This window comes from Muntiacus reevesi, chromosome 2 (assembly GCF_963930625.1).
Source record: "Muntiacus reevesi chromosome 2, mMunRee1.1, whole genome shotgun sequence".
Classification (NCBI taxonomy): Eukaryota; Metazoa; Chordata; class Mammalia; order Artiodactyla; family Cervidae; genus Muntiacus; species Muntiacus reevesi.
Genome location: NC_089250.1, coordinates 105,593,957 through 105,610,042, shown reverse-complemented (window position 1 = coordinate 105,610,042; position 16,086 = coordinate 105,593,957). Strand labels below are relative to the sequence as shown.

Here is a 16,086-nt window from a genome sequence, read left to right as displayed (position 1 = left end):
CAGTCCATCCTAAAGGAACTCAGTCCAGAACATTCATAGGAAGGACTGATGCTGAAACGCCAATACTTTGGCCACCTGATGTGAAGAAGTAACTCATTGGAAAAGATCCTGATGCTGGGAAAGATTGAAGGCGGGAGAAGGGGATGACAAAGGATGAGATGATTGGATGGCATCACAAACGTGATGAACATGAGTTTGAGTAGGCTCCAGGAGTTGGTGATGGACAGGGAGGCCTGGCATGCTGCAGTCCAAGGAGTCACAAATAGTCAGACACGACTGAGCGACTGAACTGAACTGATAATGTTTTAATATCTGAGTGCTAGATCCCCCTCGACGTTCTTTTTCAGAGACTGTTTTCTGACTATTCTTGTTTATTTTTCCATGTGAATTTTAGGAACAAACAGGGTAGTTTAATTAATCCTATTTGCACTTTTATAAGAATTATGTTAAATTTGTAATTTTACTTACAGAAAATTGAGATCGTTATATTGTGACTTCTCATCCAAAAGCATCACTCATCTTTCCATATGACTCAATTTTCTTACCTGTAAGATGAGAGCAATAATACCAATCTCATAGGGCTGTCCTTATAATTAAATGGGGAAATGCAGGTGAATGACAGTATAACAGGAACCAATGTTTTTGGTTTGGAACTGCTTTGCCACTTCTTAGGTTATGAACCTGGGTTTGGTTACCAGAGTATTATGAACTTTGATTCTCTCATTTGTAAACTGGGGATAACAATAGTATCGGCTTCACAGGGCTGTGACGAGGGTCAAATGAGACGAGGGGTGCAAAGTGCTCAGTGAACTGGAACATAAGTACTCAATGAATATTAGCTGTTCTTCTAGAAAACAGGTTCTCCCAGGAAACTAACATAACGCTGAAGCTTACGGAAATCCATCTTAGGTCGAGGACTCTCAGGTCAACTCTTCCTTCCGAGAACCTACCTACCCGCTGGTCGCCACTTCTGACTTTCCCCGAGCGTCTAGAAAAACACACAGTCGTATCTGCAGCCGCGAGATTGAGCGCCTACTTTCGCTGCGAGACTCCAGAACCTCACCCCACCCATTGGGCTGCAGCGCTGCCACGTCTCGCGCATCCCGAGCTCTCTACGAGGGGCAGAGCCCGCCCCAGAGCGATTCGTCACGTCGACGCCCGCCCCTCCGCGGCCCCCGCTGGTAGGGCGGCACCGGACGGCCAAGCGCCGTGACGCTACGAAGGGGTGGGGACCAGCACGCGCCCGGAAGTTCCGGGGAGGGGGGTGTTACGTATATCCGGCGAGTAGCTGGCGGTCCCGGGTGCTGCTGGGCTCTGTGCTCTGAGGGAGGGTCCAAGCCGCCTGCTGCCGCCGGAGGAACCCCTTGGGCCGTGAGTCAGGGAGCCTCGGCGAAGAAGGGAGCTGGGGCCGGAGGCGCGAAGGTGGCGGGCAGGGAGGGTTAGGGTGGAGGCCGGCGCAGGCGAGGTTGGGGGAGGAAGTGACACGCAGGCGGTTCTGTGGGGCCGCGGGGCTTGTTCTGGGCGGGGACGGGCCGGCTTGGCCGGGTCTGCTCGGTTCCCTGCCGGCCTCACGGGTTTCGGGTCTTTCCGCATTTCGCTCGTGGTCTTGGCAGCTGTTGGGCAGGATACCAGTTTTCCTGTCTTTACTGTGCGTCCCGGTTTACGAATCGGCTTCACATACCCTGTCTCGGATGATTCTCAGCCCTGGGTGGGGTGGATTGAAGTCCTTGATAACTATTGGTTTTTTTTTGTTTGTTTTTTTTACAGAGATTAAGGCCTGTAGAGGCATAGTGAATTGCTCAAGACCCCATAGATAGGAAGTGTGACCGTTCGAACTAGATATCCTGACTCCTAGTCCAGGGCTCTCCCCACCCCCACTTCAGCCGTGTATTATCATCTGCTGTCCTGGGTTGAACCCCTTGTTTTCTTCCGCCTCCCTCCTTTTCCTTCTTTTCAGTGCTTGGGAAAAAATCTCGGTTAGTATTCTCCCTTGTTCTTGTCTTTTCTCTTATTTCCGTACATCTGTTTAGGTTGTGACGGGACTTTACAGAGTTTTGCAGTGGGACTGACCTTTGACTTTTACCCTGCAGCTAAGCAGAGTTTCCTAGCCAAAGCCAGCTGCTTGTTATCCCAAATCTGTCTGAAATAGTGTCTTAAAGTTGCTCGGAGCATATATAAGTAACGAGTATGTGCAATATAAGTGATGGATAGGTTTTTTATTGACTGATCGTCAGTCTGGTGCTCTTTATTTATTTGAATCATCCGTCCTTAAATTTGCAAATTTTAGGTACCGTTGGTAATGCTTTTGTTGGTAGTTAGAGCCCTTAAGCTAATTTGCCATAAGATGCCATAAGGTGGTAAAGTGGATCAAGGCTAGAAAAGAAATAAAGTGCTAGTTACTTAACTTATGGTTTAAAAGTTGTGATGAGTTATAAGGATGAAAACATTGGATTATCATAGGTGTAATTGGTGGTTTAAGAAAGTTTTATTTTCTTTTAAAGCAGTTTTGTGATTTGCATTGGAATTTTATGTGATATTAAAAGGAAGGGCTTTGACTTTGGCATTAAAACAGGAGGGTTTGAGTCTTGGCATTGTTACCTTTTCAGCTGAGCTCCGTTGGTTAAGCTAACTAATCTGGGACCATCAGTGCCCTCATCTTGTTAAATAAAGCCAGGCATCCCTACCTCCTAGGGTTAGTGTGAGGCTGAAATGAGATACATGTACAGGCACCTTATAAACTGAAAAACTACTCACTCAAGGGTGCAAAGCCTAAGATCTCAAGGATGGAGGCACCATCAGAGCCATTTCCTCTTTGGGTACCACTACTGTGAGGTTCTTTGGGTCCAATAAGGGGTTTTATTATTTTTTAACATCACCTTTCATTTTGGAGGGAATAGTTAAAGGATTTTTCAAACGGGGATATCAAGCGAAAATAAACTGGAAAGTTAAAGTAGTTCAGTTAATTATGAAACATTCCTTAAAATGGGATTTTCTGCCATTCTGTCACCTCCAGAGAATTTATCTAGTTGGGAACACTTCTATAATGATGTGGTAAAACTTTACAAAATGTCTATAAAGTACTGACTGCAATCCAGTGTAGTACAAATGAATATATGTGTTGGGTTTTAAAGTTGAAATTAGTGGGAGTGACCTTAATGAGGCATGCTTTCTAAAGGTGAGATGTGCTTCTTCAAGTGGTAGAGAAAGAAAATAGGGAAGGATGACTGGTTTGGTAGGATTGCTGAGGAGAGGCACATTGTTCTTTTGCTTACCAACAGTGGAAACTTAAGCACAGGAACTTTGTAAGTGTATTTAAGTCATTGGCCTTCTTAAGAGACTAAGTTTCCAGACAAAACTATTATTTAACATACTAAATTTGGTTTTTCTACCAAAATATTTTTGATGTTGCTGAAGAAGGCAAAAAAAATCCTTATTTAGTATCTTTGTATAAAAACTTTTCTGTCAATCTCCACCCCTACCCAAACTCCCAAGCTTCTTTTGACCCACCGATGTATAGTAAGCCATAGAAGATAAGCACTAAGCAGTCCTGAAAGTTTACAGGTCAGGCCACAGGCCTGATAAAGAAACCAAACCAAAACAAAAACAGTAATTGGATGAAAAAGAAAATTATCATATACTGTCTCATTCTTTAAATGAATACAGGTAGGTTTTTGTAGCTAACCCTTTTACAGTAAACCTTTACTTTTTTAAGAAAAATAAAACTTCGGGAAATTTGTTTGATAGCAGTTGGCCACGTCTAGTATAAAGCCTTGCGTTCAGGTGTTCTTGCTGTTGGAGAGGAGTGAAAGTGGGGGGATCATTCGTTTTTCTGCACCAAATCTGAGGTGCTGCGGCAAAAATTCAGTGTGATCAGGAAATGCTGACTCTGAGAAAACTAAACACTCACCATTGGCTCTAGATTCTATTCTGTTAAATTTAGAGGTCCTCTTGCTTATTCCCACTATAAGTACACCTTTTAGTAGTTTTGGGTCCTCTTTGTTTTGTCTAGGCTTATGGGAAACAGTAGGAAAAGTGATGTTAATATCAGTATTGAGGTATGTACTTGGGTGGGAACCTACCTCTATGTCCTGAATGAATTTTCTTATTTTAAGAAAGTCCATATTTGTAAAATGGGTTAGGTGGGTCTTAATTATTCACATTATGATTGGACTCGCTTATCTCTTCATGGCTCTCATGGCATCTCTTCATAGTGCTGTCATCTTTTTCTAACTTGAGACACATCTATAAAAGAGGTTAAACAATACTGTTTAAGAAGAGATAGAATTGGTAAATGGAGCAGTGCAAATTGTGCCAGCTAGTAGGATTTTAGTGACCTTGTTTTTTAGACTTGTTTACAAGAATGGGTTAATATGCTTTTCATTCAGGTTAATATGCCTTTTATTGTTGTTTTCTAGTTAGCACATCAGTGTGACATTTTGATCCAGATTATTGATGAGGCTGATTTCCTAGAAGTTTTGTTAACTGGTAGACAGCTGTGGTGTATCTAGGGAACGTGAATGGGCAGCTGCCTGGAGAAGTGAGTCATACAGTGAAAAAGCAAAGTATATCTTTAACGCCTAGTCCTCTGAGTATCATTGATTGGAAACTGGTAGAAAATCAGGAGTTTATGCAGATCTGAGTACCCCAGAGACTTCCCTCCAGGGTGCAAAATCCTTTGTTTTTTTTAGGCTCCAAAACGTGGAGCTATAACCATGCATGAGGGCCAGCAAATGAGAGTTAACGTCTCCAGAAATGTACCAGCATTCAGAAGACTAATATTTGCTGCTTTCCTATGTTATACAGGGAGTAAGCATTAATAATGTCTTTCATCTTTGAGTGGATCTACAATGGCTTCAGCAGTGTGCTCCAGTTCCTAGGTAAAGCCATTTTCTTGAAATACACATTTCAAATGCTGTGCATTTCCTGAAACAATTTAAATATAGGTAGATTTTGTTGTATAGGAGCTAATTATGCTATTATTATTATTATTTTCTTTTTTAGGACTCTACAAAAAATCTGGAAAACTTGTATTCTTGGGTTTGGACAATGCAGGCAAAACCACTCTTCTACACATGCTCAAAGATGACAGACTGGGCCAGCATGTTCCAACATTACATCCAAGTAGGTTTGAAAATACCTGGTGACCTTTTGGTATTTGAGGGTCAGTGTCAGGGTTGGAGGATAGATCTCCAACTGATGCAGTTCTTTTATTTACTGAATCCCCAAAAGACTTGACAAAAAATTATCTATAGGATATGCTCAAGTCAAATACCCATGAATCTAAAGACCTCTGGAACTTTGTCACTGTCTGTTCTCACTAGTCCTGCCATGGGACACATCTCCCGTATCTACTTCTAAAGAGTAGCAAACACTTTGGAGAAAAAGAGATTTGGCTTTTTAAAATAATTGAAAAAAAAATAATAAAATAATATAATTGAAGAGTATTTTCACCCTTGTATCCTTTTCTTTACAAAGTGAAAGTTTCATTAGGTTCTACGTTTGTATTGGATTATAATGTTGGTAGCTTAGCCTTGTTGGATGGAGAAGTTTATTTCCTTCCTTTATTTTTCAGCATCAGAAGAGCTGACAATTGCTGGAATGACTTTTACAACTTTTGATCTTGGTGGGCATGAGCAAGGTAAGAGATGATTCAGTGGAAGGGTGATGTTGGCTTCTGGATCATTTTGTTCCCCTTTTCAAAGCAGAGTCTCATATATACCTTTTAAATTGCGTTCTAATTAACATGAATATTCCCTTACGTAATCATAATAATTGGCAAACTCCAGAAAGTTTTATTTATCTACTCTATAGTGTGTACTGCCTTTTTTTTGGTCATTTTTTCTGGTAAGCTTCTTTAAACATTTTTCCTCTCTTAAACAAGATCCAGTACAGTATCACATGTTGAATTTAATCATCTCTTTCTTATCATTTATTCAGTGGAGTGTATATAGGAAATTATTTGTAATTTATGAGTCATTTTAAATTTGTCAAGAGTTGCGAAAATAGTACAGTGACTATTTGTAATCAGTTTGATCTGAACTGATACTTTGTATTCTCCCCATTTGGGGCAGTTGGAACATTTTCTTCTGCCTTGTTGTTCTCAGTGCCTTACTCAGCCTATGTCCACTTGGTTCCCAGATTCCTATCTGGTGTTTATGCAGAATTTGGGGCATCTTTATCTGATGGATGCCCACTTTACTTTTGGCATGACTTTATAGTCAGTGATTTCATTAACATTACACTTACTTTATTCATGTAATATTTATATCCTACAGAATCATATATGTAAAATGATCATCAGCACATAAAATACCTCTACAGAGAAGTGATTGAAAGAACACATACAGAAACTTCAGCAGTGGCTATGTATTGATGGAGGGCTACAGATGATCTTGTGTCCTTTTTTCCTGTAATCAGCTTGTATCATTTTCATTTGGGTAGAGAATGGTGCATGGTATCTTTTCTGCTTCTTTCAGAAGTATCTGTAACTACTTACAGATTTAAATTCAGAGATAAAATAGTTGTAAGCTGAACTGAGACCATCTGGAGAATGCAGAAGGAGGAGGTGTTTTTAGATACCTGAATTGGGAATTGTATATTATTTGGTGTGATAAATTTAACTTTCAGGTTTTGATAGAGTAGAAAAGGAAATGCATTTATGTACAGATGGTCTCCAACTTGACAATGATTTAACTTGAGATTTTTGACTTTATGATAAATCATGCTGGGCAGCTCCCAGTCAGCCACCTGATCCCGAGAGTAAACAACTGATACACTTTTCATTCTGTGCCCATGCACCATTCTTTTTTTCATACAATAGTTCATACAAACATAGAGTATTCAGTGAATTACATGAGAGAGTCAACACATGATAAAATAGGCTTTGTGTTAGATGATTTTGCCCAACTATAGGCTGATATAAGTGTTCTGAGCACTTTTAAGGTAGGCTAGATTAAGCTATATTTGGAAGGTTTGTCAAATACATTTTGACTTAGGAGATTTTCAACTTACAATGGATTTATCGGGATATAACCCCATTATAAAGAAAGATTTGTTCATAGTTTTGTTTGAGGAAAATTTACTTAACAGAAACATTTTTCCCATAATAACCTTGCTACATTTTACACACATTACTGAGATGCTCTATATTCGGAGGTGGTTTTTTTTTTTTTTGTATAACTTAAAAATTTAACTTATAAAAGTAGTCCAGGCTTATGTAGCAAATTCAGTATACAGTGAGTTTACAAATCTGAAAGGTAAAAGTGAAATTCCCCCAACTTCTCCTTCCCATTCCCACTCTTCAGAGGTGACCGCTTAAATGTTTGATGTAGAAATGCTTCCTTAATCATCCCATAGAAACGAATGGCTTAGAAATTAAAATACAGTTAAAGCACTGCTTCCCAGATCATTGTCACATCATGTTATAAACCAAAAATTGAAATTTATAAGGCACACTGGGTTAAATTAGGAGACTGAGGTAACTGGTCTGGAAACGTCAACCACCTGGCAAGCCCAGTCTCCCTGTGGGCTGAGTGGATGAAAGTGTCAGTACACTTACAAATTGGTTAGTTAGGAACTAACTTGGGACTAGAGTTATATGGATAAATAATTTGCATCCTGATACTCTAACTCAGAAGTTGCAAACTAAAATGGCTCTGGGGTGAGGTAGGTCATTGAAGTGAGTGAAATTGGGAGTGAGACAGTAGGAGGCAGTGGAAACTTTGACAGACTGAAGAACTGAGGCCGCATGTAAAGGGGCAGCCACCACTCAGTTCCAACTGATTATCACCCACCCAGTATATGTGGACTGATAGGCATGGGATTGCCAGATGTTGTACTTTTTCAGAAAATCAGGCAGAAAACCCTGATTTTAGTATTTGAATAAATCAGATTCAGTTCACGGGCCATCAGTTTATTTGTCCTCTGTTCTGACTTAATACTGGCTAGGACTTGGAGGGTCTGTACAGAGTTTAAAGCTATTGAAACCTGGCCAGAATTTGCTTACTTCATAGACCATTAGGTTATTCATATTCAGCATATATGTTTTTAAATTGATGCAACTGCAAACTTTGTCTCTTAGCACGTCGGGTTTGGAAAAATTACCTCCCAGCAATTAATGGGATTGTTTTTCTGGTGGACTGTGCAGATCATCCCCGACTTATGGAATCCAAAGTTGAGCTTAACGTATGTTTATATTTTCTTTTCTTTTCTTGGCCTCTGTTTCTTTTAAGAAATGCAACTTAGTACTGCCAATACTTAATCATTCCAGTTAACATGTGGTAAAAGTCGTAGCTACAGGAAGAAAGTGTTTTAAAATCAAAAACATTATTTTTCAATGTTCTGAGGAAACTTGGCTTGAACACAAGTAAATTAACTTTGCTTAAATTTATCATAGGTTGATTCTATGTGCAGTTTGCTCAGGATATTTCCTCAGTTAATGCCATTTTCCCAGCATAATTAATGTCTTTCCCTTTCATGCATCACATATGTTCACTCTTTATGATGTGTTGGCATAGTGAAACTTTAAAGGAGATTAGAGTTCTTTGTGTTTTTGAATCTGTGTTCTCAGGTTGTACCTGCCCAACGTTTGTCGCTGAGTGACTTCCCAGACCTTAACAGGCTGTTCTGTCTTGAGTTTTGATCACATGCATTGTTTGATACTAACTAGGATTCATGTCGGATTTTTTCCTTTTTCAACATTGCATTTTTCTTGTCTTGATAATTTCTGTAACGTTGCCTTTGTAATCCATACTGTGTCACTCTGTGCCTCTTCTTTCTCTTTGATATATAACTCTCTGCATTCTTGTTCCTGGCAACTTGAACCTCTCTCTGGTATAAGTATGTTTGTTGAATCTGAAGCTGTAGTCTTACAATCCTTCCCTTACTTGACCCCTTGGCACTTGTCATTCTCTCTCTCTGTAAATGCCCCTGTAATTTCTTGGTTTTGGTGTTCTCTCTGGTTGATACTTCTCTGATTCTTGGCACAAGCACCCGTTCCCCTGCTTAGCCCTTAAATCTTGGTGCTCCCCAGGGTCTGTACTTTTTCCCAGGCTTGTCCAGGCTTCTCCCATTGTTTCATCTGCAACCCATCATGCCAGTGACCCCCAAATGGGTTTCTGTTATTTAAATCTCTCTTGAGCTCCAACCTCGTACATAGTGCTACTTATTAGAAACTCTGCCTACCAATTCTGTACTCCCAGGATGGAACGATTCGTCTTCCACACCCTGTACCTGGACATGCAGTGAATTACTACAGATTTCAACAACACCCTGCCACATACTACTTGTCTTTGTCCTCCTTAATATTCTGGGGATAAAATCTACAGCTCTTTTGCATAGCACATAAGTTCTTTCATAATCTTTCTTCTGTTTGTTTCTCTAGCTTTTCTATTGCCTACCTTGAACTAGATTCCAAACATAGATAACAACTTGCCCTCCCTTGAATGAAGTAACTGTCTCTGCCTGGTTTTCTCATCTGACCCTTACCCCCTTTTGCTCATAAATTTCTAAATGTCCTTTAAGAGATCCCAGAATTCAGGTATGACTGTTTCTGAAAAGCCTTCTCTGACCTCTCAGACTGTTAGACTCTCCATCTTACCAGCATCTGTTGTTTTTACTAATTTTCTTAGGTCTCTCCCACTGGAACTTAGATGTAGGGATCTTGTCTTATTTCTTTGTGAAACCCCCATATCTAGTAAAGCCTTGGGCATATAATATGCACTTTGTTACTATTTAATGAATGAATGACATCCTTACTCTGATTTTGTCTAACATTTCTTGCTACTTGAGATGTTCATAGTAGGTTTCCCTTTATCCTTTTAATTCTTCCCTTCTTTCCTAGCTCTTCATGTCAGTGAAATAGATTCCCAGGCTTGAAATCTTTGCCAACTTTGACTCCTGTGTTGTCTGTCTTATCATTTAGACATCACTCTCTTCACTTTCTCTGGAATGCTTGCTGCACATTCAGTATGTGTTGCTATCTTAGGCTAGATCATCATCCCTTACCTGAGCACCACAGATAGATACTGTTTGAGAATTCATTGTACTGGAAGTGTAGATTCTATCTAATAATTCCTGGATTTAGGGTCTATTGCAGCTAACTTCTCAGACTGGTACCATAATATTTGTCATACCATCCCAACTCATTTACTCTGTCAAGACACGTCAACATAAATGCTTTAATCCAGCCAAGTGATACTCCATATGGCTTTATGAACTCTTCCTACTGTAAAGCCATTGCTTATCTTCTTCATTCTTTTGGTTGTACCTATCCAAACCCTGCCTGTCCTTCAGAGTCCAGTTTACTTTCCACATCTTTGTTAAGACTTTGCTTAAGTCCACATCACCATTTTATTTTCCTGAATGTCTTTTAGTATTTGTATTCTCTTCCTATTCATTGTGGCAGTTAATCATCCACTTGCCTTGCTTTATTGAGAGATGAGAGCATAGAGTGAGGATTTCTTGAGCCAGGGATGTGTCTTACCTTTCTTTTGTCTTCCTGTCATAGTTGGGGATTGTACGTTGCACATGGGGGCATCTAGTGAATACTTGGGGATTCCTTTAGTCATCTTTGAGGCTCTGTAGCCAGAGCTTTGTTCTTTCTGGACAATGGTCAGTGGAGAGCTGCGGATGGTCTGTGGTTGAGTGATTTAGCTCAGAGTTAAGGTTCTGCTGCTTTACAAATAGACATAACTTTACATTATAATTGTTTTGATGCTTTGGGTAAATTTTTATAGATTCCTCACCCAGCTCTTTTTTTAAATCTTGGCTTTAGGCTTTAATGACAGATGAGACAATATCCAATGTGCCAATCCTTATCTTGGGTAACAAAATTGACAGAACAGATGCAATCAGTGAAGAAAAACTCCGTGAGATATTTGGGCTTTATGGACAGACCACAGGAAAGGTAAGAGAAAAAATCTTCAGCAGATACATTATAAAGGCAACTCACAGCTTTTGAAACATTCATGTTTTACAATCTAGATTTTACTTGTCATTTAAAAGTAACATTTGTTTTAGTAGAGGTGATTTGTAGACTGTGAAGACTGGAGCATGTTCTTTCTTCCACTGTTTTCTAATGAGAGTTTTCCTCAGGTATTTGAAAGAGTCTTTAGCTAGAAATATTTTTGGACTGGAAATTTTAGGTTATGAAGAGTGCTCGTTTATATCATTTTCTAAGCATTGAAATCAGAGTAGTGGGTTATTCTCTGTGCTCCCTGCTGAGAGAGGTAGGACTGTTACCCCTATTTGGAGATGAGGAAGCTAAGAGTGATTGGTTCAGGTCTACACAGCAAGTCAGTGATAAAACCAGGAATAGAACCCACATCTTCCACATCAGTAGAATCCTGTTGCAGGAAAGTATGCTTGTGAGAGAAAAATCCGATAAGCTCTAGTTTATAGGAACCCTGGTCTTTTCAGCATAAGGTTTGGTATATTTAATTTTTAAAAATTTCCTTTTCTGGAATCTATAAATTCCTGACTTTTTTGCATGGTTCCTTAGTCTTGCCTCTTTTTGGTTATATAGTTCTTTCTAGAAATGCTTCTTTTCATTAACTTAGTTTTCCATTTTACACACACAGGAATTTTTAATTTTCTTGACATAAACTGTCATTCATATATATTTCTGAATGCTTGTATTAATAAGAATGTGCTTATTTCTAAGAAATCCTGGACCTTTTTTGTCCATAAGAGAACATGCTTTTCTTGGTTTGCTGCCATAGTTTTCCAGCGAACCAGTTGGTGTGTTCAAAGCAAAGGTGCTTCACAGTGAGAGAATCTGGGAGTAGGAGTCTACTGAAAGCATGAACCCCAGTGGCCTTGACCACATTTCTGTAATTAGTTCTGGCTCAGATTTGCTTCTGACGGATGGAGAGAGTGATTTTTGTCATCACCCTTGCAAGCTTTTCCACATGGAATGCTAACATCTTGGTCTTGCCTCCCCTAGGGGAATGTGACCCTGAAGGAGCTGAATGCCCGCCCCATGGAAGTGTTCATGTGCAGTGTGCTCAAGAGGCAAGGATACGGCGAGGGCTTCCGCTGGCTCTCCCAGTATATTGACTGATGTTTGGACAGTGAAAATAAAAGAGTTTTACTTCTCTGGACTGATCCTATTCACAGCTTCCTCATGAACTTTTCTAATAGAACAAGGAAAGCTCTCCGACCGTGTCTGGCACTGAGAAGCCAAGAGTCTGTCTGCTCTCTCATCGCCCAGTGGTGACATGTGCTCTTCTCCACACTGTTGGGAGGTACTGCTGCCCCACGTGCTGGTGCAGCTCAGCACCCCGGGACTTGGAGGTGGCAGGGTTTGTCGAGTAGAGCTGTGTGCCATCACGGGCCACCTGGAAAGAAAAACACGTCTCACCACTGTGGTTGATTTCAAAAGAAAGTGATTCTATTTTTTAAAGAAAGTGTTGCTAATGTAATTGGTGACCCTCCTCATAACTTTTTAAGTTCACAATATACTTGGTCCAGAGTTTTCTTTTTTTTTTTTTTTAAATCTAGTGAATGGCATTTAGACATTTCATAAAATTATGCACAGATACACGTTGGAGTCCAGAGCTCAGTTAAGTGAGCAGCAGGCTGGTGAGAGAGGCTCCCCGTCTCCCTGGCTGCCTTTAGTAGGTGGCACCACCCTGTGCACAGAGCACTCAGAAAGAGCAGAACCCCAGCCTCTCAGCTGAGGCTGGTTTCCACTGTGGTGGGCTCCGGTCATGTCTCATCCCAGCATGGACAGTAGATGGGTCACTGCAGAGGAGTTAGTTCTAGTGTGGGTTATTGTTACTGTCTTTACTCAATAAGTTACCAATTTCAGCCAGTCTTTGCTTTCATGCAGTTTTAAAATTTCGTTTCTTTCTGTAGCACCTTTTTCATTTTCAGTTGTAAAAAGTGACTTTCACCTCATGAAAGATTTGAGAACATCTCCCATGTTGTCACAAACTGCAGGTGTGTCTCAGTCATTTTTGCAAATTCTAGAGGACATTTTTTTTCCTCAATAGGAGAGTCACACAAGATGCAGATAACAGCTTAAGGACTCTTAATTCTGTGAGTTGAGAACTTCGACATCTGATATTGTAGCATTTGTTTGAATCTAGGAAAGATTTACTCCACTTGCAGAGTTTGGTTTCTTTATTGGACTCTTCATGAACTCTGTTTTTTTGTATTGGTTATCAGGTTTTTTTTTGGTGTTAAAGGTTATCATCTGTAACTTTTCCAGATTTGGGGGGTGGGAGGGTGGGAATTGTTATGAAATTGTCTTTCTCCAGGCCAGAAATAACCTGGGGAAATTCAAATCCAAGAACTGTGTGTTGAGCTGTTCCTTTAGAGCCAGCATCACTTGTCAGTTAGCACCTGGTATAAAAGTCTCAGCATCCCCAGCGGTGTGATGAGGGTTATTTTTGTGGCATTCCATTTTCCTAATGCCACATGTGAAATTGGATTTTCATGATCTTAACCAATGTTTTACCCTTGTAGTAAAGGATGAAGGGATAAGAGATGGTCTTCATATGGAAATATATCTTCTTTAATGAAAAATTAGAGGTATTTTTTCTCAGAACTGAAAATTGTGATGTTGAGGCTTATTTGCAGAGGACTGAACTAAATTCAGTGGATTCTTGCTTTTAATGTGAGAGCATGGAAAGTGTGGATAACACATTCCTGGGGTGAGAATATTTTTCTTTAGTTGGATGTCGCATCATTAGTCTTTAGTACTGACCTGTTGGGAAAGCATACTTTTTCACAGCTCGGTACCAAATGCAGAGGCTCAGTGAAGCATAAAGCTGGGAAGAACAAGTCTCATTTATTAGCAAGCATAGCTGGTTTGGAAAGGGGTTAAAGCCTTAAGTGAACAAATCTGGCTAATGGTAAATGAACTAGGTAGTTAAGTTGCATACTTTTGATTTCCTTTGGCTAAAGGTAACCCATACTTCTCTATCCAGAGATATGAGAGGTGTGATTGCTTCAGTGTTAGTTTTCTTCTTATTATTGTTTTTTTCTTTTTGTCCCTAGTCAATTTTTAGCAAGCTAGAAAACTATGGATTCTACACAAGGCAGCTCTTTGTGAAAGTGGTTTATTTTGGCCACCGGAGAAAGAGTTGGGATTGAAAAATCAAGTGGCACCTGTCTGTTTCTTCCCCCACAGAAAACACAGTTCCTATGATAAAATAGAGGAAAGAAGCTGCTGTGAGGAGCTTGGCTCCTAACAGTTAGGATCAGAGTTTTGTACAGGAACTCCCGTGAATTGAGACTTTTCATTCTGTTTTATCAGAGTGCGTATATGTCCTATTTCAGGAAAAGTAAAACAGTCATTTACAAAAGAGAGTCAATCTGTATCTTAAGCGTTTTAATAAAAAGTTAAAACAAGTTTGCTATCTCGCTCCTTTTTGGCATTGGCTTGTTCTGAGTATGAACATACAACAAAGAGAGACAAATTTTGCTATGAGGGGATGCAGGGTGTGGGTGTGTAGAAAGACCAGGGTAGTTTACACATTCCACTACAAGTAATAAATTTAGTACTGTTTGAGAGTCTTGCAACAAATGGTGGTCCTAGGATTGGTGGTTATTTCTGCAACAGGATGGACATGGCAGACTTTGTACAAAATCTCACATATTAACATGCTAGTAGGGGCTGGGTTCAGTTTAGCTGGTTTCATCATTTGATATAAAATTGGAGCGATTCAGTTAAATGCTACATTTTGCAAAATAGGAAAAGTAATGAAACCTATGCTTGAGCATTTACTAGGCTTGTAGGAAGTTTTGCTTTTAAAAAACTCAAATAAGGTTCTAAAATTTAAATACTGGGAATAAAATTAGAGTGGGAAGCAAAATGCAGCAGGTTGTTTTTGACTGAGTATTAAATTACTGGAGACATCTTGAGCTTGAAATACACTGTGAAATGATGGCATGGGTTTTACATATATATGAATTTATTTATGCTACTTGAGTCAGCATGAAAATTAAAGGCCGAGTCAATGAACCCAGCAGTCGCGGGGTCAGGACTCTACTGTGATGTGTCGTAAATAGGGAAAAACCTGATACAAACAGTTCATGCTGGAGGCTTGAGGGTCATTAAGGGAGAATCACTGGACTCTAGAGAGAAACACTTTCTTAATTGCTGGGAAGTTGGATAGTCAGATTTTACTGTGATCAAGCCATCTTCTGTGTCATAGAACTAGAAGGCAGTACCTGCTATGGGAAAACTGCTGATTTCAGTCCTGCCTCATATTATAATGGATCATTTCCCTTTCTCAAACAGGTTTGTGTGACTGGAAATACTGAACATTACCCTGTATTGTGTTGCAGATAAAACCAAGCAGCATTAATTTACTAAAAAATTGATTAGAAAGGTTATGTAATGTAATTGAATGTTTTTCATTAATGCTGACATAAATAATATACTAAAATAATTCATTAATGTGTACTTTAGTTGATAGTGTGATAAACAGGCCTTCACAAAATGTCTAGCTTGTGGTGTCTGCTTCAGGGATCTCCAAAACACACTTGTTCATATTCCTCTGCCCTCGGGGTGACTTCATTGGGATGGCTTGTGGTCTTGATCTGGCGTGCTGCCTGTTGTATGACCTGTGAGGGGAAAACAGGTGCAATTTTGTGACATGCTACAGTTACAAAGAATTCAAACTCTTTGAATTAAATTTTATTGGAACACAGCCATCCCACTCCTTTAGCTTTTGCACGCTACAGCAGCAGAGCTTAGTATTTTGAGACACAGACTATATGGCTCACAAACCCTGATCTATTTACACTCTGACCCTTTACAGAAGAAGGAACCCCTAACCTAGGTAAATCCTATAAACCATATAAATGTCTTTATATGAAATGTGAATGTGTATACTGCCAACTACAGGGTTGTGTAATTTAAAACTTTGACTTCAGCTACTGTTTATCCTGGGCTTCCCTGGTGGCTCAATGGTAAAGAATCTGCCTGCCAATGCAGGAGATGCAAGAGACCTGAGTGGGGAAGATCCCCTGGAGGAGGAAATGGCAACTCACTCCAGTATTCTTGCCTGGGAAATCCCATGGAGAGAGGAGCCAGGCGGGCTACAGTCCATGGGTTCACAAAAAGTCGGTCAC

The 16,086-nt window shown here is 39.9% G+C and overlaps 1 protein-coding gene across 3 annotated transcripts; it reads left to right on the top strand.

Moving 5' to 3' along the window:
• The first annotated feature begins 1,238 nt into the window (after nucleotides 1-1,238).
• On the top strand, nucleotides 1,239-14,358 carry SAR1A (secretion associated Ras related GTPase 1A). Of its 3 annotated transcripts, none has more exons than XM_065922499.1 (7): nucleotides 1,239-1,371; nucleotides 4,804-4,877; nucleotides 5,002-5,121; nucleotides 5,573-5,638; nucleotides 8,081-8,184; nucleotides 10,775-10,906; nucleotides 11,945-14,358. In XM_065922499.1, exons 2-7 carry the CDS (start codon nucleotides 4,820-4,822, stop codon nucleotides 12,059-12,061), a joined length of 597 nt encoding a protein of 198 aa, XP_065778571.1. In that variant the 5' UTR covers nucleotides 1,239-1,371; nucleotides 4,804-4,819; the 3' UTR covers nucleotides 12,062-14,358. The 3 variants fall into 3 exon arrangements, with proteins under 3 accessions (XP_065778571.1, XP_065778572.1, XP_065778573.1); XM_065922500.1 differs by lacking the exon at nucleotides 1,239-1,371 and adding an exon at nucleotides 1,388-1,422; XM_065922501.1 differs by lacking the exon at nucleotides 1,239-1,371 and adding an exon at nucleotides 1,958-1,976.
• The last annotated feature ends 1,728 nt before the right edge of the window (nucleotides 14,359-16,086 follow it).

What these genes read in the sequence shown, in the direction of transcription:
- SAR1A (XM_065922499.1), top strand. Translation starts at nt 4,820, where the DNA reads ATGTCTTTCATCTTTGAGTGGATCTACAATGGCTTCAGCAGTGTGCTC. An exon ending in TGTTCCAACATTACATCCAA is followed by an intron (nt 5,122 to 5,572) that starts GTAGGTTTGAAA and finishes TTTATTTTTCAG; the next exon opens with CATCAGAAGAGCTGACAATT. An exon ending in AATCCAAAGTTGAGCTTAAC is followed by an intron (nt 8,185 to 10,774) that starts GTATGTTTATAT and finishes TCTTGGCTTTAG; the next exon opens with GCTTTAATGACAGATGAGAC.